The sequence below is a fragment of the Akebia trifoliata genome, chromosome 12, assembly GCF_017979445.1.
Source record: "Akebia trifoliata isolate Shusen 1 chromosome 12, ASM1797944v1, whole genome shotgun sequence".
NCBI lineage: Eukaryota > Viridiplantae > Streptophyta > Magnoliopsida > Ranunculales > Lardizabalaceae > Akebia > Akebia trifoliata.
The window spans coordinates 10,677,345-10,705,314 of NC_141386.1; the positions used below are offsets into that span (position 1 = coordinate 10,677,345).

Here is a 27,970-nt window from a genome sequence, read left to right on the forward strand (position 1 = left end):
AACAATGTGAGAGGGTGCAAGAATTTGAGGCAGATATTGCTAGAGGCGGAGCTCATAGAGAGTAGATGTTTCAATAGGTGTTTTATTAAGTATTAGTGTTGTATTAGAATTTACTTATTTAGTAGTTTTTGTGTGTTTATCTGAATGTTGTATTACCCTGTTTTGTTTCAAGAATAGTTTATTTTGGCTATATTTTCAAAAATCCTTTTCTTTTTAGTAGTTAATTTGTCTTGTGCTAGTTTACATAATGTGGGTTAAAAATACTAGTGTATGTTTATTCAACATAGCGTAGGGACTATTTACCTCGACTATGAGCATAGTATCTTTCATGGTGTTTCTAGCATCATACAACATGATCATGATTAATACGTCAAATATAGTCAACACTGCGACAGTGGTGAGTGGTGTGTTGTCTTATTTTAGGGGACATTGTATTGGTATCACAAAACTGTAAGATCATTTTTAGGTACTATCCAACCTGTTTTCTTGTCTTTTGTCAATTTCAATTCGTATTTGCATGTGTATACTAAAATATTGAGGACAATATTATGTTTAAGTTTCAGGGAATAGAATCGGATTTTTACCTATTTTCTTTTATTTTCTATAAAAAAATTATTTAAAAAATTGAAAATATTTGAAAAATATTTTGTTGGCAACATTGTTGTATTTTTTTCAAGATCTTAGCTTGAATTTTTAAGCACTTACTTAAAAACATTAAATTAGTCTTTGGTTGGAAGCTTTGATCTAGAGTCTCCATTCGTGTTTTTCTTAGGCAAAAATTATAATAAAGTTACCTTTTATTTATAGTTACTTCTAATAAGGTTATGAAGAGTCTAGGTTGAATTAAGTGAGTTTTTTTACCTTCTTTCTACCTAGAGTATAAGGAAAAACAAGGTTTGATGAACTTTGACTTAAACTGGGTACCTTAAAAACACTACAAAAATGATAGGCATTTAAGGCGTTTTTATTCGGCGGTTTTGTGAAGTGCCAGCAATAAAACAATGTGAGGGGCGTTTTTAAAGAAAGAGCCACCACAGAGCTCCAAACCACGTTGTTTTTTAAACACACCTCCATTGGAGAACGAGAGACAGATTATTCACGGCGGTTTCACGAAACAGCCCCAAAATACAGATCCGTTGGAGGCGATGTTGCGAAAACCACCTGGGAAGAACGACGATTAGGGGCAGTTTCGTTGGAAACGCCTGTGAAGAACGACGAGCATCTGATGAATGGGAGGCATTTCCGTTGGAAACGCCTTTGAAGAAAGAAGAAACGAAACCCTAAATCGATTGATCTGATTTTAATGGCAAAAATCGATGGCGAGTTTGTAAATCGACCTAACAAACCCTAAATCGAGGTTCCTTCTTCCAAAATGCAGTGAAGAATCGAGGCATTTTCAATTTGGCGCCTTCATGGTCTCCATTTTGGCAGTAAGTTCTTCATTTCCTCTTCTCCTCTCTCCCTCTCTCCCACTTCCACTATATATCTCCGTCCCATTAGAGAATGATCCCGTTCTCACGATTTGTCAAGGTTGAAGAAGAAGAAGAAGAAAGGAGGGTTTTTGTTCAAAACCCAAATCTATCAAGAGTTAGAACAGGTAAGTATTTTTTTTTCCTTGCAATACAATTGATTTTGAATGATATTTTATTTTTATATTTTATCATTAGCGTCCAATGCTGATTCGAATTAAATTTTTTTTTTTTTTTCAGAATATCTGATTTACAATATTTGATGGATCCTAGAGAACCAAATCTACATATATCATGTAAGTATTTGCCCCTCTTCTCAAACCCTTTCTTGTTCTTTTTTTTATTTATTTAAATTTTTTATATAATTCTTTTTATTTGTTTATGTTTAATCGTCTACTGTGAAAATGTACGAAGTTTTGAGTTCTAGTTTTCCCTGTTTGTGTTGTTTTTGGCATAATTTGTAAGGTAGTTTGTGCTGTTTTATGAAGAAAAAGTAGAGGTGTATCCTAGCATTAACATTTTTCATTTTAAGATGTGTATATTTCTTTATTGGAACATTTGTTCTTATAAGTAGGTTGTTCTGTATACTATTTTTCCATAGATATTTTTCTTATTTTTCATGCTGAAGCTGGTGTTACATTTCCCTTTCTTCCTTCCCCAATCTTTGAACTTTGTTATTTTCTTTCCATTTTTTCCTGTTTATATAGACCATGAGTTTTCCTCTACAAATATGTCAAGTACTATTTTATTTTGGAGGTATGGTGACACGTGGATTAATCTTTGTAATGTTTGAAGAATGTGTTTTAATCGTTAATTGTGGTGTGATAAATAATTTAGGAAATTGGGGTGTAATAATTTAAAGTTGGGTGCCAATAGTAGCTCTCTAAAAGTATGAGTCCAACTAGCCTTACTAAGTTAGTAAGGATTTCACCCTTACTAAGGGTCCTTGGGCTCAAATAACGCCTCAAATGTTTTTGTTTTTAGACAAAAACAAAAGAAAAAACACAAGCAACACAAGCGAATCCAGGAGTTACACAAACCTTCCCATCTAAACACAAAATCTTCAAAGAAAACCCCAGAAAACTCCTTGTTTAGCTTAGCCATAAAAAACATCAATCCAAGAATCTCCATGAATACCAGGTGCGCGTTGTTCTCCTTGCCTTTGAACACCCTATTATTTCTCTCCTTCCATAGATCCCACGCTATGGCTAAAGGAAGAATGGCCCACTAGTGCCTCTTTTTGTGAGAGAAGATATTATAGCCCCAACCCTCTAACAAAGAGCGAAAGTTGTTAGGAAAAACCCAACTCATATGAAACAAAGACAGAAATGTACTTTTGTCCATTGTCTGTTCAACACCAGATAATAATTGTATTTTGTAATCAAATTATATGCAAGAATAGATTCCCTTTTTATATGGATAATGCCCATTGTAGGTGCTAAATTGCACTTAATCTAGGCTATTTGTAATCTTGAGATACATGAGTCTAGCACTCAAGAATCTAGGAAAGACCTAAGAAGTCAGGATATCGTGTTTCTTTTTGCTATAATTTTTAAGTGATTCGAGTGGATGAAAAACTCATCAAGAAAAGTATCAGACAGGGACCTGGTATAGGGAACTTGACCAGTCCACGTCAACTTCATTGAGTTCTGAGGGATTATAATGAGCTTTTGAAATTAGCTGGAGGGCCGTCGTAATTTTAACCCTTCACTGTTTTGATCTTATGACTAATGCAACCATTTGGAGTTTTTATATGTTCTTTCCCACCTGTGTTTGTATTTAACCTTTTGATGACAGGATTCATAACCCAAGGATTTTCTATGACTTTAGGTTGCGAGGATCCTTCTGTTTATCTTCTTTTTTTCCCACCTGTACCTCCATTTTGATCAGGTAAGTTTCTGCTAGGTTGGTCCATATTTTAAGAGAGTGCTATTACGAAACCATTGATTCATCTTCTTTTGCGCCCACCTGTACCTCCATTTTGATCAGGTAAGTTTCTGCTGGGTTGGTCCATATTTTAAGAGAATGCTAAACCACAAAAATGGATCAGCTATCCTTCTGTGCACGCATGCGAGCATGTTCATAACCTGAATTCAGAGCCCAGAGAAAACCCAAAATTCCCTGGTATTCCAATAGCAACCCAACTGTTTTATGACTACTGAACTTTGTATATCTTTTTCCTTGATGGATAATCTGGACTTGAACCCATGACCTCAAAGTTGCTTTGCAATGTGTGAAACCAACTGAACTATGGGTCTAAGCCCAACTTCGTATATCTTATTTGTCATTTATATGTGCAAAACACATGTACAGGTTGATGTAGTAACCAAGGAAACCTGATTTACCGATGCATCCAACAAGACATTATCCAAAATTAAAACCTCAATCTCCATGATAGAATCAATTAACTTTCATTAAAATTCTTCTTTTAGGCTGTTAGGATTGGCAAGTTGTACATATTTGTCCAAGAGGTGGTCCATTGGTTGGGCTTGTGAGTGGTCCAAACCATGGTTTGAAGTTTTGTATTGTCTCAGAATGTTTTGGTCAAGACCGGAATGAAACATTGACCTCAAAATATGAAACAATTAGTATTTTTTTCCAAATGTCTCGGTTGAGACAGGTTTGGTTTTTCTGCTTTTTTGTATAGATTACTTCTATAATTTAGGGTGGGTCTCTCTCTCTCTCTCATAAAGATTGGTAATCCCATCTTGTTCTTCTATTTTGATTTTCAGGTCAAACAAATTTTTCCTATAGGTTTCTACAGCTTGCTAGTGATAGCTCCCACGTTGACAGTGATGAATGTGTTTTGGTTTTGGAAAATCGTCAAGCTAAAGACTCTGTCGAAAGCTAGACACAGTTTCTAACCCGGCCCTTGTAGGGGCCTTGTCTGTGTTGTACACTTCAGGCTGAAGTGGATGGGTGTATATCTATATGACCTTCACTTGTACATTCTTGTAATTTTCTCTCCATTGTGTCTTGATTGAAACTAATCTTTGGCAATCAGTTGGTTATCTTTTTGCAATTTTGGTTCTCATTGTAGAAATGATGAGGATGTGTCCCTATATAGTAAATGATTTTGGCAAGGATGCACGCGATCTTCTCATTGAGAGAGAGAGAGAGAGAGAGAGATCCCTTATCATGTTCTATTTTTGATATTGGTGAATTCCCTACTTTATGCTTACATGCAATTTTTTAATTAGTTTAGATTGCACTAAGTATGAATGTCATTTACTTTTCTTATTGTTGTTAATTGATTAGGTTCACTTTGCATATAGCATGACTGAACATGATTTGTTCATAATATTTATCTAATTAATTAACTAGTTTGTGGATGGACTACAAGAAATGGTGTGTTACTTGAGTCAAATTGTGGGCACTCTTTCTGTTTTTTTTTTTTTTTAAATATTAAATGGAAGGCACACAATATACTAGGAACTTTTTATTCTTAATACTCATCTTGAAGAAAGACTAACGACTGACGACGAGTACACCTAGTATGGGAAATTGGGGAGTTAGTGTGTTCATGTTCTTTCATGTCAATTCTGACCTTTTGCTTCAAATTTGTTTTTCTTCCGTTGTTATATTTCTATTTATAATCTTATTATTCATGCTGCTTGTTCTAAAGAAAGCATTATGTTTGCAGGAAACATTGAGTTGCTTAGATATTTACTTTCCAAAGGGGTTGATTTGGAATCGCAAAGTGATGTGGGTACACCGTTGATTTGGGTTGGTGGCCGTGGACAACAGGACGTTGTGAAAGTTTTGTTAGAACACCACGGTGATGTAAGCTACCCATCTCTGCTTAAATGCTTGAATAGTTCTTAATTTCTCATATTGTTGTCCCTTTGTTCAAATTTTTAGCTATTGCTTTCTTCATACTATCATATCTTTACTCAGTTGTAGTTATACTTTTTCCCCTACTTTTTATCTCAAGACTTTGATATCTGGGAGCCAGCTATTTTGACTATTAAGAGGGAAGGTTATAGTATCAAGTGTATTGGACCTCGTGGTGGTGTTATCACAGAAAATTTTCTGCCAAGCACAACTGTATGGTTTCTTATTCTTAATTTTTTCTCTCCAATTCCATTCATATGGAATTGAAAGAGATACCTATGAAATTTGCTGTCACAGTAATGAATCTAAGTACATAGCATCTTAATGAGAAAGCTTGGATTTTAGAATGATGTCGTCATAAAGGTATATGGTGTCATTATTGGAAATTCTAAGGGCAGACACAACACTGAAATTAGATATTAGTGCCTTACTTTGTCCCCTTGATTTTAGAAAAAATAAAGTATATATGTGATGAATCCTGCTCCATTATAAGGCATCAATTCAAACCTGATTCAGAATAAGCTACTCTATATATCCTGAGTTCCTAACAGATCATTCTAATACATTACAAACACATGTAGTGCATATGATACTTAAGTATAGCATAAAAAAGAATTACCAAGAAAAAAAATTACATAAGGGCCTGTTTGTATGTTTGCAAAACACTTTTTTCGCTTTTTAGTATATAACCCATTTTTAGGAATTGAAAATCTACTTACATAAGATTCTTGATTCTCATAGTGTAAATTTGTTTCTTCTATGACTGTAGTTCAAGTTTGTTGCCAATGTACCTCTGTTAATTTGCTATATTTTTTAAACTTGTTGGAGGTTATGGTGAAATGTATTTGTGTTTGATACTGGCGTGTGTTTTATATGTATTCTTCCCTTGGTTTCATATTTTCATTATAAATGATTGTTTTTCTCATGATCTACTTTATGGTTGCTGGAACTTCTAATAATAGCTGGAAACTTGACATTACCGTAACCACTATCTTAAATTTTCAACTTCCTTTCCTATTTTTGCCTAATATTTGTTATATTTTTCATCATTTATTTAACTATGCATGTACACAATTTTATGACCTACACTACAATCTAGAAACTCGAGTATGTTCACAATGTTGTTCGATCTTCAGAGGCTCTTTGTTTCCTCGAATCCCAGATATTATTGGTATCAGCCTTAACCTCTAGTTGCCTTGTAGCTTTCTTAAGTACAAGGGCAATGTCTCTTCAATGGAATTCATAGCTATGATAGGACCTTGAACTTTAAAATTTCTGAGGACAACTTTAACCCGGATCAGACTGGGATTATGAGTCCTGAATCCATCAATTCAGTTCCTTTTCTTCTATTTTTAACACTTGATTAGAGTTCTTCATCCCCCTTCAGGGTTCCACACTTTCATTAGTAATTTTCTATAAATTGTCCCAAGCACAAGGTTGTTTTCTGGTGGTAGATGACCACACTTGCTTTTCTAACATCTTCCAAACTATGCCCTCTTATAGCGTGCATCAGCCCAATAGATATCAATGCAAAGGAAACTCTCAACACTCTCAAATATGCCAATCCTGCTGTGATATTCAGAATAAGCCCATTGTAAGTTTTTTCAGTTTACTATTTCTGTTTTTCCCAATATACTTTACACTGGGGAGGTTATCTAGTTTTAATTCTCATCTAGTTTTAATTCTCATATACGCTGGCCACATATGGGGATTCTTGTTTTGTTCTATAGGTCAACAGAGATCCAATATCCAATGAGATGCAAAGAATGCATCAGCAACTAGAGTACTTACAGGCAGAACTACTTTGTGCTCGTGGAGGAGGAGCTTTGTCTGATGAAGTGCAGGTATCATACAGTGAAAAGAGAGTTACCAATACCAGCTTTTGTGAGTCATTTACTTAATTTTCTCATAAAACTTATTTATCAAAAAAAAAAATTTCTCATAAAACTTAGAACTTAGAACAGATGTTATAAGTTGAACAGTCATGAAGCATATACCTCACTTTACATATGTAGGGAAAGATAGAAAAGAATAGATAACGTGGGTGTCAAAGTCTACTTCTGAAAATGTGTAGTGAAGTGGTGATGGGAGAAACATATTATTCATATGGGGTTTCCTGAAGAACATACTCATGTGGGATCACCTGGTGTTGCTTCTACCTTAACTACTCGTTACCAAAAAGTTGTGGAGCACTCACATCATAGATTTAGATTTCAAGCACAGCATGCCCTCCCAAATGCTACCATATACAACATTGGGGGCCAAACTGATATATATTCCACAGATGTGATGGCTTAATCTGGTGACAAAAAAATAAATTAGAATTGGACGAAGATCTATGTGAGAGTTGGCCCCAAAAGTATGTTTCAATTGGTTGACAGTTTATAATGCAACTTAATTAGAGGTTGTGGCTTTGAGTCTAGCCTACCCACCAAAAATAGTTGGTCTCAAATAGTCTGACCCCATGGAAAGAAACTGTCCCAGGGGCAAGAAAATAATTTCTGTGACACAAAAATAATAATTTCTCGATAAATGGTGAAACAAAAATGGGCAAATCAAGTTTCATACCATCTTAGAATATTTGATTTCGGTCGAGACTATATTGAATGTTTCAATAATGTTTCGGCTTGCTTTAGAATTTTAAATTGTCTTCAAATGTTTTGGTCTAGATTTGTTGAAACATTGTCTTGAGACAAGATTATAAACCTTGATTTCCACAACATATATAACGAAAACATTTGAATTTGGATGTTAAGCAGTTGATCAATTATGGAGTCCCGGAGGAAATAATTGAGAAGATGAAGGCTGACATAGAAGAGTTCTTTAGGCTGGCATTAGAGGAGAAGAAAGCAAACTCACAGCTACCCAACAGCATTGAAGGCTATGGACAAGCCTTTGTTGTGTCTGAAGAGCAGAAGCTGGACTGGGCTGACATGCTTTTCCTTCTTTCCCTTCCTACCCCTCAAAGAAACATGACATTCTGGCCTAACTACCCCTCTTCTTTCAGGTATTTAAGTCATTGTACACACATAATTATGGGAATCCAAAATTCTATAATTATTTATAAATAAACATATTTTGGAGTCATCATTGTAAGTATACATTTATTATTTATATTAGTAGATGGATTATTAGTAGATGCTCAATTACAAAATCTTATTTTCATAAATTCTCAGTCGAATTTATGAAAACTAAGCTTGATGGCTTACATCAGCTGATGATTGAAGTGCTTCCTTCCTATCATTTTTCTGCCAAACATCATAGACTTGACTGCTTATACTTCTTAATCACCCATGTTTTTTATTGGTTTGAGGTAAGTCACTTCGTTTCTTTTTGTCGTTGTTTGGTTTTACTTGGAATTTGGCAATCCTCGAAATGTAATGGTTATCTATAATGAATAAACTTGGATTTGGATGCATTGAATATTTCATTAGAAAATCACCTGCATCTAAAAGCAAGAACTTTTTTTGTGTTTACAGGATCAATCAAAACAAAGGAAATGTGACTTACAGGATCAATCAAAACAAAGGAAATGTGACATTTTCTTGACTGAAATTATACTTGCACTGAAAGAGGTATTCTATATTAGCATTGAAACAAAATAGAAAGTCATAATTATCTTTCTTATAATTCTGTTATGTTTCATGCTTGCCAAGTATAGGGAAGTTGTTCCTATGGATATCAAATCTGCAAATTGGCTATATGACATTTTAGTGAGTAGGATGCACAGATACACATGCATACAACGAAGAAGATGAAACATGGCAGATGTTTGAGCTTATAGATCTCTGGTTATGTGGTCCTCTTTGGCTTCTAGCAAGCTTTATTCAGGGCCCATTAGGATGGAACATGAAACTTGGCTGATGTTATTTTTTAATGAGCGCCAACTGTGATTTGGAATCATTTGCATGGACTATACCCATTTTCTGTCTGAAATTCATACTCACCCCATGGAAGTCTTAAAATACAGTTTGCACTGTTATGTTTGGTAAAATATTCATTTACAGGTTGTGTTATCTTTTTATAAATAAATGATAAGTGAAATTTGTAGTGCCAATAGCAGCTCTTTTTCTTTATATAATTCTAGATTTTATTTTGGAATGAATATTTTGTTAATTCTTTTTTTACAACATTAGAGGCGGTTTTGAACTGCCTCTAATGTTATTTTTTTAAAAACTAATTTGTTATTAAGGGCGGTTTTCAAACTGCCTCTAAAATATAAAAACCGCCGTTAAATAACAATATTTAGAGGCGGTTTTAAAACTGCCCTTAAATTATTATTATTAGAGGTTATTTTCAAATAGCCTCTAAAATATAAGAACCGCCTTTAAATCATATTCTTTAGAGGCGGTTTTTAAACCGCCATTAAATTATTATTATTAGAAGCGGTTTACAAGTAGCCTCTAAAAATATTAAAAACGCCCTTAAATCATTATTTAGAGGCGGTTTTAAAACCGCCCTTAGTTGGCCACTAAAAGGAATCAGCGACGCCACTATAGTGGGCGGTTTGAATATATTAGAGGCGGTTTAGGTAAAATTGGTGGCAGTTTAAAATCGCCTCTAAATACCTCATATTTTGTAGTGAAAGTGTTGCTTACTTTTCTTGAAAAAAAAGTAAAAAATGAGCAAAAAAAAAAAATAAAAATAAAAAGAGCAAGAAAAGGAAAAAAGATCCCTCGAAGCAAAAAAAGAAATAAAGATTAAAAAAAAATCGAAGTAAAAAGGTTTAAAGTTTTAGTATGGTGAAGGCCATCAAATGTAAAAGCATGAGTACACTGGAATATCACATATAAAGTCCCTTAGAGATATTAAAGTGAACATCCACACTTCTCACTACCCCAGATAAGATGCTAAGTTTAGAATTAAAGGTTAATATAAGTCTAAGTTTTGTCATAGAGAAATTAGAGTTGAGACTCTATACCATGTATTACTTCCAAATGACTAACAAATCTTAAAAGAACTTGTGTTTTTAAATATAAATTTGATTTTGACTATTGTTACTTCAAAAGTTGCTTTGAATTTTGTTTATTTATTCTCTACAAACTCTCACAAGTCAAACTCTTCTACTAGGGGTAACCTAACAGTTTAAGGGCTTGTTCCATTTACTAAATGTAGTCGAGATGCCTGCTAAAGTAGCAAAATTTATTTCCTATGGGACTAGAAAAAAATAAGTTTGGGGGTATGATCAGTATCTCAAAACATGGATTTATCTTCACTTTTCTCAAGCATTTATCTCAATTTGCAACCCTATTTCATTAAATTAGGTAAATAATTGCTTTAAGCCTCAATTTACCACATTACATGTTCTAAAATGCTAATTAGGCTTAATTGCATAAAAGTAATGCATTTATCGGAAGACTAATTATGTGTGTTTATTATACAGGTCAAATATCAAGTCATCAAGATGAACTACCAAATCAATCAATCAAGAGTGCATTAAAATCTAGAAGACCAATTAAGCAACCATGCAAAACTAGAAATCCAGGTAGCTCTAGATCTATGTGGAGCAATCAAAATCCAATGTGGCGTAGTCATTTTTTAATGGAGCACCCTAAAATTGTTATAGTGTGCTTCACACGTGATATTATACACAAGAGTTATGATGGCCATTTTTGGGTCCTTCTAGAGCATGTCTATCTATAAATAGATCATTTTCCCAATTGGTAAAGGATTTTCAGTCCTTGGTCCTTGGTCTTTGGCCCTTCGTCAATTCTCTCTTCTTTCCCTAATACTCTTGACAAAAATCTACAAAAAATAACAAGAGAACCTGCAAACACGCAAGTCACTATAAATGAAAAGAAACAATCACATTTTCCCATCAGCATCGACTGGGCATCAGTCATCATCCTACCAAGCTTGGAAGGGACTATGCCCCACTCTAAAAATAATCAGCCAAAGGCAATGGTTATTTTTGAACTACCAAAGGAATCACCATCTTACCTCATTGACCCCATCCGAGAAAGGGATTTTGCGCAATTGGGAAGAATTCTATAATTCTCTATTTTAGATAAGTTTTATTTCAATAATTCTCTGTATTTTCTCAAACATGGAGATAGTGTATATTGGTTACCATATGAATACAAGTGTTGATTTTATAACTTCTTCTTATATCCTTGCAATGACCATAAGATAGACTCCCTCCATTAGTGAGAGGATGAAGCCTAGGAGGAGCAAGCTTTACTTTTGTGTTTATGTTCTTTATCTTTCCATGTCTTCATGATTATAGAATTCTTTTCAAGGTTTTATCCAACTCTAATGAATCAAAACTTTAAATGGATCTCTACACCTCTTATGCTTATCCTTAGATCAGATCAAGAAAAAATATACTTAATCTAGATAATTGGTAGTAGCTATTTCACACATTAGTGAGGAAAGGAGTCATAACTATTGTATTACTTCAAACTTCATGCCATATCTTCCAACCCAAGGAGCTCACACCAAGCCCTTGGAGTTGAGTGTAAAAAAGGATAAAACTTATGTATAGTGTTATTTACTAATCCTAGGCTACTCTAATCACTAATGATTTTATTTTCTTATTTCTTAATCTAAATTCCATCTCTATTGCTTTATTTTCCAGCAGTTTAAGGGCTTGTCGTATTCACTAAATGTAGTCAAGGTGTCTACAAAAGTGATAATTTTTTTACGAACTAGAAAAAGGTAAGTTTGAGAGTGTGATTAGTATCTCAAAACACTGATTTATCCATACATTTACTGGATATTTATCTTGACTTTTGTTTCTTTTTTTTTCATATTAAGTTAATAATCATGTTAAGTCTCGAAATATCACGTTGCATATTCTTGTATTCTAATTAGGCTTAATTGTACATAAATAATAAAATTTATCGTGTTCACTGTGTAGATCAAATATCAAACCATCAAATTGGGCCTCAAAATTAGAAACTAGACATTGCATTTCAATTTGAAGGACCAAATAAGTATCCTGGCCGAATTTCGAGACCAAAGTTTTCAACACAACTACAGCACGGTGAGCACTTTGGGCAACGTAGTAGACCTCCATTGGAATGCCTTAAAAATTTTTGAGTGTGCTCTACACGTGATCTTATACACAATAATGAAGATGGCTAAGAAGGGATCTTTTCAAAACTAATCATTTCTATAAATAGACTTTTTTCTTATTGAGAAAGGGCCTCCTTCTTGGTTTCTTGCCTATCTTCCTTTAATGTAAGGTCCTTAGTCTTTTCTCTTGTATTTTATATTTGTAGCTTAGGCTTTCCATTAATGGCTATTATTTCTTATAAGTGAGAGAGTGAAGAAAGATTGTAATTACATTTGTCTAATGAAGCAAGGTTTGTTCATCTACATCTATTTTTATTTATCACTTGCAATGACCTTAAGCTAATCCCCCCTCTATTGGAGAATGAGAAAGCCTAAAAAAAGATTATTTTGTTATTTTTAATTTGTTTACATCTTAATTCCTATTAGGTTTATGAGTTCTCTTCAAGACTTGTCCACTCTTATATATTAAAGTTAGAGATGAACTCTTACACCTTTTCTGTTTAAATTAGATGCTTCATTCTTAAATTAGATCAAGATGTAGCATGCTAAATCTAAATATTTAGTAGTAAGAGATTCACATATTAGAGAGTGAAGGAACTCTACTATAGTGTTCTTTAATTTGATTTTATCTTATTAAATCTTTTGATGTAAGGAGCTAACACCAAGCCCTTATGATTGAGCTATTAAAGAGGTTAAAAACTATAATTTGAATTAATAATTTGCTCTAGATAGAGACCTTTCCAATGGTATTTTCCTTCATAGTTTTTGCCTTAATTTCATTTCCATTAGTTTAAGCTTCTAGCAACTTTTATTTTCTTTTGGTAACTTAGAAAAACACAAAAATAGTTTTAATAGAATTTGTTAGATTCGATTTTATTTTCTTAACTTAATTTTACCTCCTTTATCTTGGATTCAATTCCTTACTTACCCCACGAGTCAAGAAAAGTTATAAATTGATTTCTATGAGAAAGACAATGATAGTGTCATCAATGGGCTAGTGGTAAGGCTGATGTGTATCTCCCATGGTTCTCCCATGAAACATCTCATGCATAGGTGTCACTTGACACCCATGAGTAATCTTTGATGTATGATTACATTTGATTAATAACGAATTAATCTAAATCACAATTACTTAGGGCTAATCTAGAATTTACTCTATTATTAGATAAGTGTGTTGTGGGGTCCACCATCTATATATTTACAACTCAAACTCCACCCCTGACTTTTGGTCAAACTAACATCTGAATTTAAGGCCTTTTGTCGAATCATTCCTCGTCAAATTTTGTTATGCAATATACCATTTCGAATAATATTTTGAGACCAATTTGATAGTACTATCCATTTTGCCCAAAACTCTCATTCCTTACATCATTTGTTCTTACATCGTAATCTCACTTGGCTCAATTTTTCTTTATTAATTTTTCGTATATACTTTTCTTAACAAATTATTCGACAATCTAAAGGTTTTCTTACTTAATTTACTTTCATATTTCCAACTCTCTCATCCTCACATGTCTTGTTAAATTTTCTCGAGATACATAATATTACAGACAGATCTTCACAAGATCCTTTGAACTTGGTCAAACTCTAGAGTCTTAAAAGCAATGATATATAATTTACAAATAAGAATTGTCCATTGTATTGGATTGGTTTCAAACAACTTATGTGTAAAATAGTAGATGCCGTTAAGGATCTAAAGAATTCTTATGGATCAGCAACAGGGTCAAGGTCTCTTGATCTTATTCAATTTGCATAGAACTTGGGTGAAGGGCCTTGAATTAAAAATAAAAGTAAAGGGATTAAATGTCAATTACCATAATTAATTTCAATAAATTATGGATAAGAGGGTAATTGCTTCTTTGTGGAGATCGAAGGTGACCAATGGCCAAGATTTGGAGAACTGGGAAATTAATAGAAGACCAAGGTTGCAAAATTGTTTGTGAAGATGTAATGCATGACATAATTGAAATACATGAGCTTTTTTTGAGGAAAAACAATTAAAAAGGGGTTTAAGAGGTAATTTCCCTAAGCAAATCTAAAATACTCAAATGAACTCATTCCGATCTTAACTACCCAATTGAACTAGACCTTAGGTGAGTAAGGGTCAAAGCAATTTTTAGCCTGACATTAGGTAAGTGAAGTCAAAACAAATTAACAGCCTAGGTAAAACTAAGCTTGGCCATTAGTTACCTAAGTTCAAACTTAAAATTAAAATTTTGAAAAGATTGATTCTTTGATTTTGCTTGAAGTGAGTTTCACTTGATCAATTGAATTTCTTCAAGTTGCACCATTCTTCATTTGATTTTGATGAGCCCTACTACTTGATTCTGATAAATTGGGGTGTCTACAGTGCAGATAGTGCAAACTACAATGAATGAAGTTGAATTATACTCTTAATGGATTCCATATTCTTTTATAGATGGTATGTTTAATGTAGTGCACACTTGATGGATCCACCCATATATGTATGGGAGTGGGATCATTTCCTATGAAAATTCAGGTAGATTCTCTAGAGCACTCATGAATATCAAGATATGGTGCATGGCCTGCTTGTGTCAATCCGATTATAATATCTTTGATTTTGATAAATCAATATGGGTTATAAGCCAACTGATTAATACTAAAGAATTCTAATTTATAAAAAGTATTAGTTCTACCAAATTCTTGTAGATCACTACTCACTTACTCTGGATGTTGGTTCATACTCCAAAAGATACCAACTTTGAACCATTGGATTTTCATGCGTCGTATTATCTTCCTTATTTGTATTTTGAAAATTGTGGGGGATTGTTGTACTTTTTTGTTTTTTAAACTTTTAACTATTTTGTTATTTTCTTTATACAAAAGTAAGTTTTTTCACTTTTACCTTTTTAACTATTTTGAGTATTTCAAAATATAAATGTATGTATTGGTTTTGTTCTTTAAAACTTTTGGCCTCACATCAACTATGAGAAATACGTCATTTGTCTTTATATAACACTATGCCTTACTTGTATAATAAAGGTTATAAAAGATTAGTGGAGTTCCATGCACACGAGGCCTGACAAAAATCCTATTGAACATGACGAGGCTGCTCAAAAACGAGTTAATTGGGCGTAACATTTTTTAATCAAACCAAACAGTTTTCAACCCGCTTTGTTGGCGTTTGCTAATTAATTTATCAAACTATTTCTTTTTTAACCATTGTGTTTAATTAGAATCAAATTGTTTTAATCGAGCCATTGTGTCATGGTCGTATTCTTTCGAAGCGAGGTCATGCGGCGCAAAGGGTGCTAATCTACAAGCAAGCCTGCAAAAATTATCTCCACACAAACATAGCTAGCAACACTAGAGAATAGGGGCAACACGAGGAAAAGTAGGAAGGTAACTTTGTTTATATAGTATGCAAATTACACGGAGTAACATGTTATAGAAGCAAATAGGTATGTTACAAGCAACTAGTGATCTATGACACACAGGACTCCACGTAACTTGGCGCGAGGGCTTGAAGTCAATGTAGGTGTAGGCTTAGGATACTAGACACTCCTCTTACAAAAAGTACGCTAAGTCTTTCTTAGGTTTCTAGAAGGAAACATCAAAAGTAGAAGCCGCTCTTTTATGACCAAAATGCCATTAAGTTAATAGATATGCCTTGCCACGGGGTTGAAATGGATTCATATGTGAGCCTTACATAGTATTACATGGGTACTCCTGGATGACTCTGGGGCAAGCTACACCTAACTCTAGGTGTCAAAGTGCATGTCCTTCATAGTCTTCCCCACTTATTCTGTAAATGCCCTCGTCGCATTGTCCCTAAGAAACTTTTCAATCTTCTACTTGAAATGTAGTAGGTTCTCTACACTTTCCCATCACGTTCTGGTATGTTCTTCCACTAGACAAAATACTCTACATGTTGTTGCTGGTTTGAACTATTGCTAACTTGACACTTTACAAGAACATTGTCAACAACACAATCCGGTTGAATCACTGAATGAGATGGTGTACGAGTTGAAATGCTACGCATGAGATCTACTAAATCTGCATAGAATGGCTTGAGACAGTTGGCATGGAAGATAGGGTGAATGTTGCATAATAAGTACGGTAACTTCAACTTGTAGGAGATTTTGTTGACTCGATAAAAGATGAGCATTGGAACTTCATAATATTGCAGTAGGCTTCTGTGTGCTTAATGAACTTGGTTGAATCTTCTCAACTGATCTGTCTTGAGTATAACTAAGTCACCAACTTTGAAACGATCTGGTTGACGACATTTATCGGCTTATTTTTTTATTCGTTTGGATACTTGTTAAAGGTAAGATCTGACAATTTTATTGTTGTCTTGTCAAAGCTTAGCAAACCTATATGCCCTTGGACACTATCCCTTATAGCCTAAAATAATAGTACGAGGAGTTAAAGGTTGTTAGCCAGTGATAAGTTCGAAAGGACTCTTGCTAGAAGAAGAGCCCTTCTGAAGGTTAAAATAGAACTGCGCGACATCAAGAAAATTCGCACAATCCTTAACGATGGCATTGGCAAAATACCGCAAATACTCCAACATAGCAATAAAACTCTCTGGTTGCCCATCTACTTGAAGATGTCCACTGGTTGAAAAGTCAAGCTAAGACCCAAGCAATTTGAACAGTTCAGTACAAATTTTCCTTGTGAATCTAGAATTTTTATCACTGACAATATTTTTGGGCTCACCCTAATAATTGATGACATGCTTGTGAAGTAACTTAAAGGATTCATCTACAACCTGAACTTGACAGTAACTTGATCTCCAATCCAACTTTGAAAAATACTTCGTTGTCCCAGGTTGATTAATAAGTCAGGAATTCATGGGATATGATACTTGTTCTTGACGGTGACCTTGTTCAACCCTCGGTAATCAATACAACATTGCAATAACCCATCATTCTTCTTCTAGAACAAACTAGGTACCCCATAAGGTGCCTTGCAAGGTTTGATAAACTCAAATTCCAAAAGTCTATCAAATTGCTTGCATAGCTCAACTAGTTTTAGAGGACTTATCTGGTATGGCGCCCTTGCAGGAGGCGTGGTATTTGGTATTGGTTCGATCTGATGGTCAATCGACTTACGTGTTGTTAAGGCCTTAGGAAGCTCATTCAGCATCACATCATCAAATTATATTAATACCTATTTTACCTAAGTGGGAGTTGAACTATGGTCCTGATCATCAGGTTCAACTCGTAAAGTAACAATATATGTTTTCTCTCCTTTCTTCAATCCTTTGTTCAGCTGAAGGACTGAGATCATTTTTCCCTTTTCTCTGCTTATAGAGATGGGAATGAAGTTTGGACATTAACATAACATGCCCAATGTGTTGGCGAATAGCATCAGAACAACCCTATTCTGTCACAAGAAATACATCCCAATGATAACTTTGAATTCATCGAATGGAACTGCGAACAAGTCAAGCTTATCCTTTCATGTCCTTATCTTGATGGACACAAACTTGGTTGACCCTTGGATAGGAATGTCCTGAGAGTTTATTATAATGTTTTTAGGGCTAAAATCTTTCTCAAGCCAAATATTGAGGCACTCCACCTCTTTAGGGGAAATGAAACTGTGTGTAGCTCCTCTATCAACCATTGCCTGGGTGATCTTGTCAGCATACATAATACCCTACCGTTGATGGTTCTTTTGAGTCTCAAAGGTTTACTTGATTACACTCAACAAATGCATGGCTTCCATGTGAGGAGAATCTTCATCATCTCGCCCACTTGTACTCTTGTGACTAAGGTTACTCTAGGAGGCAAGTAATGTAATCAGCTTGGCTCGCTTTGATCACTTGTATGTCTTGTGCGGACTACCACACAAAATGCATTTAAATTTGTTATGATACTTGGTAGGCAAAGTACTTTTGTTCTTCGAAGGGGAGAAATCCCGTTGGGATCCCTGACTAGAATTGTGTCTGTGCCTTCCATTCTTACCTTTAGAAGACTCATTAGTGTGCTTACGCTGTAGAGAGTACCCCTTCGATTGGGGGTGTACCTTCTTTCTACTCCCATCCACGGGAGAATAATTCGTCAACCGTTCGACTACAGTAATTATAGTCGTAAGATCTTGTATATGTTGCTTTTGGAACTCTATCTAAACCCAAGGCTTGAGTCATTCTTAGAATGAGAACAACTTGCCCATCTTGGACATGTTATGTATATCAAATATTAAGGCGGAAAACTACTTGATGTGGTCGTGCATTATACCTTTTTGGTGGAGCTGCTTCAATTTTCTATAGGCAATGAACTCCACATTTTCTGGTAGAAATTGATTTTTTAGCTCTCGTTTAAGGTTATCCCTTGTATCGATGGAACATTAGCCACTTTCCATCTCGGTGTACTTGGTTCGTCGCCATAGTTTGGCATCACCTATAAGATACATAGAAGCTATGGTGACTTTTACTTCTTTTGAATTTCGACGAGCTGCACGAAAGTGCTATTCCATATTAAACAAGAAATTCTTGAGCACTTTCTCATCACGAACACTACTAAAGGCATGTGGCTCGGGGACTTGCAAGCACAAGGGATGAATTTCACTATTGGTGGGTCTCGTTCATTACCAACGACTTTGACCAAAAGACCTACCTTGGTAGTGAGCTCCGTGATTTGATCCAATAAATCTATTAGGGATCCTTAGGTACCTTCCTTGAGGTCAACTAATCTGGCACTGATGGTCACGGATTCGTTATCCATCGTATTCTGGCAATCATCTAATTGTGCAATACTATCAACGAGACTCGATAGTTGGACTATCTTATCTTCGAGTAGTTCAATACATTCCTTGTTTGTACGTGGGAGTGGTGTGGTTGGAGCGGGTTGGTTCGCGGTACTTTTCTCTCCTCTTGCCATTTTTCACATGAACAAAATGGAACTGAGAGAAAAGTTAGGAACCTGTAACCAACTTGTCTTTGATACCAATTATCACAGCTATGTTCTTTCAAAGCGAAGTACTATGGCGCAAGGGGTGCTAATCCACAAGCAAGCCCGTAAAAATTATTTTCACACACAAACGTAACTAGCAACACAAGAGAACGAGGGCAACATGAGGCAAAACCTGAAGGCAACTTTGCTGATTTAGTATGTAAATTACACGGAGTAACACGTTACAAAAGCAAATAGGTGTGTTACAAGCAACTAGTGATCTATGACATGTGGGACTCCACGTAACTTGGCGCTAAGGCTTGAAGTTGAAAGCGCCCTCGATCCGCGGGGTGCGCGGATCCACTTTTGACCCTTGAGGTTTGGGAGTCGCCACCTAGTTATTGTGGTCTAGGAACCATATTGACTCTAACATGGATAAAAAGAACTAATCTACCATAAAAAATCTGAATTCGATGATCAAATTACGGGGTTGGAAGGTGTTAGGCACCAACCCCGCCCGGCCAAAGTCGGTCTCTACTAAAGTCCCAAGTAAATTACATTGCTAAAACCTAGATAAAAATAAATAAAAATAAAAATTTACCTTTCCGATAGCAAGGACTTTGTTCCCTCAGATCTGACAAAAGAGCTCCTTGTACCGTGCTTCCTCGCTTCGTTTTGTCTCCGGATTTGACTTCAGATCTCCTAGATCAAGGTATCTCCTTGTTTCTGAATCTGAACTCTTCAAGTTTGTTTTAGATTTGGGGGTGTTTTTGGAGGGCTTTTAGGTGTTTTCTAGACTAAAATTGAAGGAGGGATGTTAGGTAAGGAGTTAGGGCTCCAAAACTAGGGTTTATGGGAGGCTAGGGGAGCTTCTAGACTTACTTCTCTTAGGGTTTATGATTTGATACGAAAATAGGGTGTGAGCACCTCTATTTATAGATGTTTTTAGGGGTTGATTTGGATAGAGTTAGTGTTTAATTAGAGATCTTTTAATTAGAGTTGTGTTTTAGTTTGACTTGTTTTAGGTAGAATTGTGTTTTAATTAGAATTGTTTTAGGTAGAATTGTGTTTTAATTCAAATTGTTTTAGGTGGAATTGTTTTTTAGTTAGAACTCTATTAGATAGAGTTATTATTTAATTAGATCTCTATTATGACTTTTGGTCTTATTTGATTGACTTTTAATGTTTTGACTTTAGTCTTAATTGATTGACTTTTAATATTTTGACTTCAGTCTTGCTTAATTGACTTTAATTTTGACTTTAGTCTCACTTGATTGACTTTAATACTTTGACTACAGCCTTGCTTGATTTTCTTTAAATTTTTGGAGAAGCCTCCTCTAAAATATCTTTAATTCTTTGGACCCCCAAATGGAGGGGTCCTTAAAGAAATATCCCACGAACCCTCAACAATTTTTCCTGAGAGCCCGATTGATCGATTTTTTAATTCAAAATTTTAAATTAATTTCATTAATGTTTAAATTTAATTATTTAATATTTTATTTATTAATTTCAGAATTTTTTATTATGAAAATTGTGAAATTACCGTTTTGCCCCCGGAGAGGACTTTTCACGTTTTAAGTCGGTTTTTAATGTTTCAGGATGTTTTAGAATCGATATTTCGTAAGGAATTCAATGGAAATATTAGTTTTTGTTATTTATGAAGTTTTTTGTGTGAAATAGTTGTGAACTTTACGAGGGGCATTTTCATAATTTTGTCAAATTCTGTTAAAATTGGTGAAATAATTTATTTGGTTCCGATTTGTTATTTTATGTGTTCGAGAGAGTTTTTCTAAGCGTAACATAGGCTCTAGGGTTGTTTTGAGGTTAGGGATATTTTGGTAATTTGATAATTTTTAGTGATTTTTATCGTGAAGTTTCTTTCTGGTCTGCAAGATGATGATTTCTATGTTTCTGGGGTCGTATTTTCCTAGCGTAGCGTGGTTTCTAAGGTTTTGTCAATTCGAGATACCACATCTGGATTTCTGAAACAAATCTGGTAACAAAGTAAAGCAATGGAATACACATCCATCATTGGGAATCCTTGCGATCGGGTTGACGAGTTGATTAATCAGGCGGATGCAAAAATGGGGTGTCTACAGATGCCCCTCTTTGGCAGAGGGTTGAAGCAAACTAGATAGCAAATCTATTTTGGTAGATAGTGCGATATCTGAATGCCAAAGCTAGTGACGGTTCATTTTGCAGCCTGATTTAGCAATTTGTCAAGGTGTTCGGATCCTTAAGGGTAAAGCTCTCCCCGAATTAAAAGGTTGTCAGGTCCTTGAGCGCAAACTCTCACTGACGGTGTCAGATCCTTGAATTTTAGAGAATTCTCCCTGACTAAAAAGTGCAAATGTGCAAGTGTGTGCACTGTGTGAAACTGAGTAAAACCTGAGCATAAATTTAACATAATCTGAGTATAAACTGAGCATAATTTGAATATAAACTGAGCATAATTTGAATATAATCTGAACATAGTTCCTGAGCATAGTTCCGAGAAAACCCTCGGCGGTATCTGAGCATAGTTCTGAGAAAACCCTCGGCGGTATCTGAGACAAGTTCCGAGAAAACCCTCGGCGGTATCTGAGCATAGTTCCGAGAAAACCCTCGGCGGTCTGAGCATAGTTCCGAGAAAACCCTCGGCGGTATCTGAGCATAGTTCCGAGAAAACCCTTGGCGGTATCTGAGCAAAATCCAAGATAACCCTTGGCGGAGACTGAGCAAAATCCAAGATAACCCTTGGCGGCAACTGAGCAAAATCCAAGATAACCCTTGATGGAAACTGAGCAAAATCCAAGTTAACCCTTGGCGGCAACTGTTAGCGGCAACTGAGCAAAATCCAAGATAACCCTTGGCGGCAACTGAGCAAAATCCAAGTTAACCCTTGGCGGCAACTGAGCAAAATCCAAGATAACCCTTGGCGGAAACTGAGCAAAATCCAAGTTAACCCTTGGCGGCAACTGAGCAAAATCCAAGTTAATCCTTGGCGGAAACTGAGCAAAACTGGTAGAGGGATGAATGAATTTTGGGAAAGAATGAACGAATTTGGAGAAAACCGACTAGAACAAACCGGAGAACGAATAAATTTGGAAGATAACGAATCTGGAGGAGAAATGATTGATTCCAAGAATGATTGAATCTGAAAAAGAATCTGGAGACTGAAAGAATGTTATATCTCCTATGTGAGATCCGAAATGCTTTTGTTTGAACCTCAAGGATTTATCAAAAAATTTTAAAACCTGAATTTTTATTTCTTTCGAACCTCAAGAGTTTTTTGAAAAACTGTTATCAAGAGGGTTACCTTAAATTTGGGGTTCTCATTATCTCACTGCTCAAAAGCAAAATGCCTCTAGCTTGACAATGACCATGGCCTTGAAAATAATTGAACACATCGTGCAAAGAAATGCCCCTAGTATAAGGGGGAAAAGTTACATTAAAAGGAAAGAAAATGCCCTTGTATGAAGGTTTGAAATAAATGATTACCATAAGCGCAATAAAGACTCAACTTTTAATTTTGATTAATTTTATTGAAGGTCTTTTTGAGCCAGGCTCAAGAGTACAAAATTATTTCCTTTCGAGTTTCATCGTAGAATTCACCCTTATCCCCCTTGGTTCATTTGGGGAAGTAAACATTTTCAGATCGATCGTAGACAAGATACTTGTGGCTTCTGAGTCTATGCCTGGTTTAAGCTAAGTATTGAACTTGATTATTCAGACTTCTGATGTTTCAGCTTGGACTGCTCTTAGCTTAGGATTTTCTTCTATTTTTTCTTTATTGCTCTTATTTTTGCCTAGATCGCCTTTTCAGGTTTTCAATCTAGCGAGCTTGCTCTAACTTTTGCCTAGATCGCCTTTTCAGGTTTTCGGTCTAGCGAGCTCTTTTTTTTTTTTTTTTTTTGCTCTGATTGTTGTCAAAGTTGTCCTTTTAGATTTTCAACCTTGCGAGCTTGCCTGAATTTTTGCCTAAGTCGCCCTTTTCGGGTTTTCAACTTAGCAGGCCTTATCATTTTTTTATATTTTTCTTCTCCTCTGAACTTCTGAAGTTACTGTCTGATCATGCTTTGATATCTTCCTTGACTTCTCGCACGATACTTAGGAGGACTTTTATAGGTAGGCTTAGGACTGGGTATAAAAAAGAAATGGATTTTGAGGCTCAAAAACCCAAATGCCCCTTGTGTGGCATTTCCTTTTAAATTATTTCTTTTTCTTTAAATTTTCTTTCCCACTTTGAATGATATTTCTTTTCTTTTGAATTTTTTTCTTGATTTTTTTTATATTGTGTGGGAAATACATTTTTTTTATTTTGATGTGGTTGGGCCTGAAGTAATTTCTCAGGTTGCCTATGTACCCCAGAATTTTGGGATCAGACCAAAACGTAATTCGAACTTCCCTCCCCTAGGTTAGGTGATCGAGCTGAGAAAGAAAAAGGCATCATTTTTTTTTGAAAAGGCTGCAAAAGGCTAAGAAAGGAGATAATGAACTGGGTAGTAGGAAAATTATTTCGGCCAAAGATGGCCTCCTTAAATGTAGTACCATTTGATCCGATCAAGGCTAGTTGACTCTGGTAGTTCACTTCCATCATGATCTTGAAGTCTGACGACTTTTCCAAACAATATTTTCTTAATGAATGAATTTCTCCAATTGGGTTCAGACTTTCTCCTATAGTCGAGGAGGAGTGTTCAATTTTCTTTGAAGTCTGATAGTTAAATCCTTGACTTGTAAATGATGAGCTTTGACCCTTTTGTCAAATGCACGGGTGACTCTTCTTAGATAAACTTGGACATGGTACAGGGCTTTAACTCGTTTTCTTCGATCAAATTTAACTTTTCATACCGTCGGTGAACCCAGTCTGCTTCTGACAACTGACTTTCCATCAAGACCTTGAAATATAGGATTTTCAATTTAACTAGCAAAACTGCTTCCATATCATATACTAGAGAGTAGGGAATAGCTCCAATAGAGGACTGTATTGAAGTATGATGTGCCCCTAGTGTGAATGGTAATTTTTCTAACTAATCTCAGTGTGATTAACACATTTTCTTGATGATTGTTTTGAGATTTTTTACTAGCTGCTTCAACCTTTTCATTAATCTGAAGACGGTAGAGAGATAATGTGTGATGCCAGATCTTGAACTTTAAATATAGAGTAACAACTTAAGCTTTGATGTACAACCCATTATCAAATATCAATTCAAAAGGTATCCCCATATCGATTGATAATATGCGATTTGCAACTTAAGATGTAGTGAGGATAGCACTGATACATTTTATAACATCTTCTTTAATTCCATTGATATAGACGAGTATCTAGTCCATGTTGAACAACACTCAAGCTTGTACCTAACATACCCTCATATGATCACACGAACAAGTCTTTTGAAATTTCTGAGAAAATTCATTATCCCCTTGTGTTCCTCTAGAGATAAGATGGTTTCTATTTGAATCTCTTTAGGAATTTATTTCTGTTCCGAGGTCAATGACCTTTGCTTTCTTGAGCCCGACTCTTATCTTTCTTGTTCAGAAGAAAAATATATCCTTGAAGCTAGATTATTAGTTAATTCGTTAATGCGCTCGAGATATTCAAAAATTTCTTTTGTACGATCAATTCAGAAGGGGCGACAGACACCTCTATAAACTCGACGAACTAACTTGACTCAATAAGAAAGAGTAGGCTCAATCTAAGGAAGACATGACCTTGCTAGAAAAAAGGACTCGAGCTAACCCAAATGACCCATGAAAACTCAAGACTACCCAAAACGGGCTTGATGAGAACTGAGACATTACTTACAACCGGTAGGATTGAAGCACTATGATTTTCAAATAACAATTGGATGATGTTGAGAAATTTTGAGGTCATTTCTGACTGTTGACTTGATATTGACGTTTACTCTAACTGATCGAATTTACAACCCTACCTAGACGATGGACGATTGAGCTTAGATACAATGATAATCCTTAAACCTCTTTGAAGATGAATTTAACCAATTTCAGTGTCACCCCCTTGATAACATTTTAAATAAACCCTGAGATTTTATTGAATTTTGTGCACCAATCCATTAAAAAGTTCATCCATTTAATGATTATTCAGAAGAAAAATAATTTTACTGCACTCTTGAAAAATATTGACAAATAATGTTTTCATTGAATAACAACTTCAAACATATCTCAATAATTTTTCATGCAAATATATATCTTTTGTAAATCATTTTTCCTTCATTTTCTTTTCTTTTGGAAAATATTTTCTTCTGGAAAACATTTTTCTTTGAAAAATAGTTTTTATTTGGAAAACATTTTCTCTTGAAAAATCTTGTTCTTATGGAAAACATTTTCTAGAAAACATTTTTTTCTTAGAAAACATTTTTTCTAGAGAATAACATTTTCTGGAAAACACTTCTTTAGAAAAACATTTTTTCCTAGAAAATACTTTCTTTTTCTTCTTTGAAAATTCGATTTCCATTTTGATTTAACTGGCCTGGTCCATCATGATTGTTGGATCGGGATGGACTGGGTCATCATTGTAAAAGAATGGGTTCTTTATTGGGTTGGTGCACCTATTTTAATTTTCAAAAATAAAATTTCTTTGATCCTTGAGGACAATCATGCACTTTGATCTCAACATTCATATCACTCACAAACATTCATCCAACAACAGGCATTCATTCAATAAACAACCCGGGAACACCCACGATAAGTTCGAGTCGTGACCTATGGGGAAGGTTTCTAGACTCTAGGCTTACTACGTGCAATGCATTTTTATCTGGCCACCCTTGTCCAAGCACACCTATATACCTTTCGATACGTGGTGACTTGGTTTGATATACCGTATAGGTGATAATCTAAAACCTCAATTCACTTCTCTGAAGCCAAAAATAGCTAGTTTGATCTCCAGTTGAGAGGTGGCGCACAATGCTGAGCAAGGGCCCACTTAAATACCTCTCGTCTAGAATAGACGTAGTCTATCCCCCTCGTACAGTAGGGTACAGCGGGGCAAGATCTTGCTTAGGCACCGGTTTTGACCAAGAAGTGCAATTGATATACTTAGATTACCTTTTATACCTATGGGTATGAGTCAAGAGTTGTAGCTTTTCATAAATGGTTTGGTATCCCACGAGGGGACCGACCACGTACTAGTACTACGTTGGCAATCGGGACATGTGACTGTGTGGCTTACAATAGGACAAAGGCTCAGGTCACTCCAGCCTGGGTGCATCAATATATATCTCAGAATCACCTGATCAGACGGTATTAATGCCCCCAGTTTGATATACCCTAAGGTACGTGACTGGAGTTGTGGGTTTCATGAATGACGTCGCATCTCCGAAGAGACCGGGCCACGCACTAGTGCCACGTTGGCTAAATGGGACGTGTAAGTGCTCAAAACAGTAAACGTGCATGTGGTGTGTGCAAAACAGGGTGGGGTGTGCCCGGGGCCTTTTCCAAACAAATGGGCCCATGGCCCAATCAAACCAATTATAACATGAACTATATGGCTATAAGCACTATTCCAATCACATAAACATTTAATCATGATCAACATTATGACCAACATCAAACATGCATTCCCAATGATATCATGGCATATTAAATAGGCAATCATCATGGATCAATAATATGGTCCGCTTCACGATTTAAACATGCACATATACGGTATGTGGCAATCAATTAGACCCGATCATTGCAATAATTTGACAAATTTTATAGTCCCATCAAGGGCGCTTTGGGGTGACCAAAAGATAATTCAAAATTTCTAAGAATTTCGGATTAAGGGTATGATAATGATCAATGAAATAAAGAGGATGGTTTTATTCATTTTTTTTTAAATTTTTTTTTTAAAACAAATTGAGCCCAATCAAGGAAATTCAAAAAAACAAAACAAAGAAAACTTGCATATATGTTGCTATTGGTAACATTTAGAAAATGACTTTGTTATTTTTTGAACTCCTTTTTTTATGAAAAGAAAATTTCCAATCTTTTTTTTTATTTTGATTTTTTCTTTTTTAGAAACAAATTAATTTCCTCTTTTTTTTAAAAAAAATTGATTTAAAACCCAATACAGTACAGTGAAGCAACTCATATGCCGCTGGCAGCACATGTCGAGATCGGCCTTGCTGTTTTAAAACAGCAGGATAACGTCGAGCTCAGCTCAAAACAGCAGCTCAACGTCGAGATCAACAGCAGCCTAACGTCGAGATCAACGTCAGCTTAACGTCGAGATCAACCTATAACACCAGCATAATCGTCGAGATCAACCTATAACAGCAGCATAATTGTCGAGATCAGCAGGTTAATCGTCGAGATCAGCAGGTTAATCGTCGAGATCAGCCTAGAACAGCAAGCTAATCGTCGAGATCAGCCTATAACAGCATATCAGCGTCGAGATCAGCCTGTAACATGGGATTTTACGACGAATTGTTCGCCATTTTAGCGCTGTGATGAGAGAGATCTCTGCATGATGAGATGATAACACGAGTTGGGCTAGAACCGGGATAGCACCAACTGTCAACCCAGCGCAAGCTGAAGTGACCACTATAACAGGAGGAGCACCAACTAGGAAATGCAACCACCTTGGCCCCTTTATCCACCTTTGAACAATTGGCATTGCATGGTTGAATCCATGGAGTGTGCTTGCAGCACCGCCCACAGTAGAACCGATCACAGAAAAGCTATCTCTGATAAACAGTTCAACTACTTGTTTCTATTTCTATGGACAGAGAACCAGCATAGTGAGGACATCTTGGAGGAGGAGGCTTTGAATTTTCCATTAAATCAAAGCAAAGAAACCTTCCTCGCATA

General features: G+C 35.5%; 1 protein-coding gene across 12 annotated transcripts; it reads left to right on the plus strand.

Moving 5' to 3' along the window:
* Nucleotides 1–1,056: 1,056 nt before the first annotated feature.
* Nucleotides 1,057–9,360, plus strand: LOC147388882 (S-norcoclaurine synthase 1-like). Of its 12 annotated transcripts, XM_086419461.1 has the most exons (11): nucleotides 1,057–1,430; nucleotides 1,531–1,597; nucleotides 1,710–1,765; nucleotides 3,300–3,359; nucleotides 4,202–4,390; nucleotides 4,510–4,627; nucleotides 5,113–5,252; nucleotides 6,807–6,897; nucleotides 7,034–7,147; nucleotides 8,063–8,310; nucleotides 8,783–9,360. In XM_086419461.1, the coding sequence occupies exons 9-11, from the start codon at nucleotides 7,061–7,063 to the stop codon at nucleotides 8,850–8,852; spliced, it is 405 nt and encodes a 134-aa protein (XP_086275587.1). In that variant the 5' UTR covers nucleotides 1,057–1,430; nucleotides 1,531–1,597; nucleotides 1,710–1,765; nucleotides 3,300–3,359; nucleotides 4,202–4,390; nucleotides 4,510–4,627; nucleotides 5,113–5,252; nucleotides 6,807–6,897; nucleotides 7,034–7,060; the 3' UTR covers nucleotides 8,853–9,360. The 12 variants fall into 12 exon arrangements, with proteins under 12 accessions (XP_086275587.1, XP_086275588.1, XP_086275591.1 ...); XM_086419462.1 differs by lacking the exon at nucleotides 3,300–3,359 and having other exon boundaries at nucleotides 4,202–4,627; XM_086419465.1 differs by lacking the exons at nucleotides 3,300–3,359; nucleotides 4,202–4,390; nucleotides 4,510–4,627.
* Nucleotides 9,361–27,970: the final 18,610 nt, after the last annotated feature.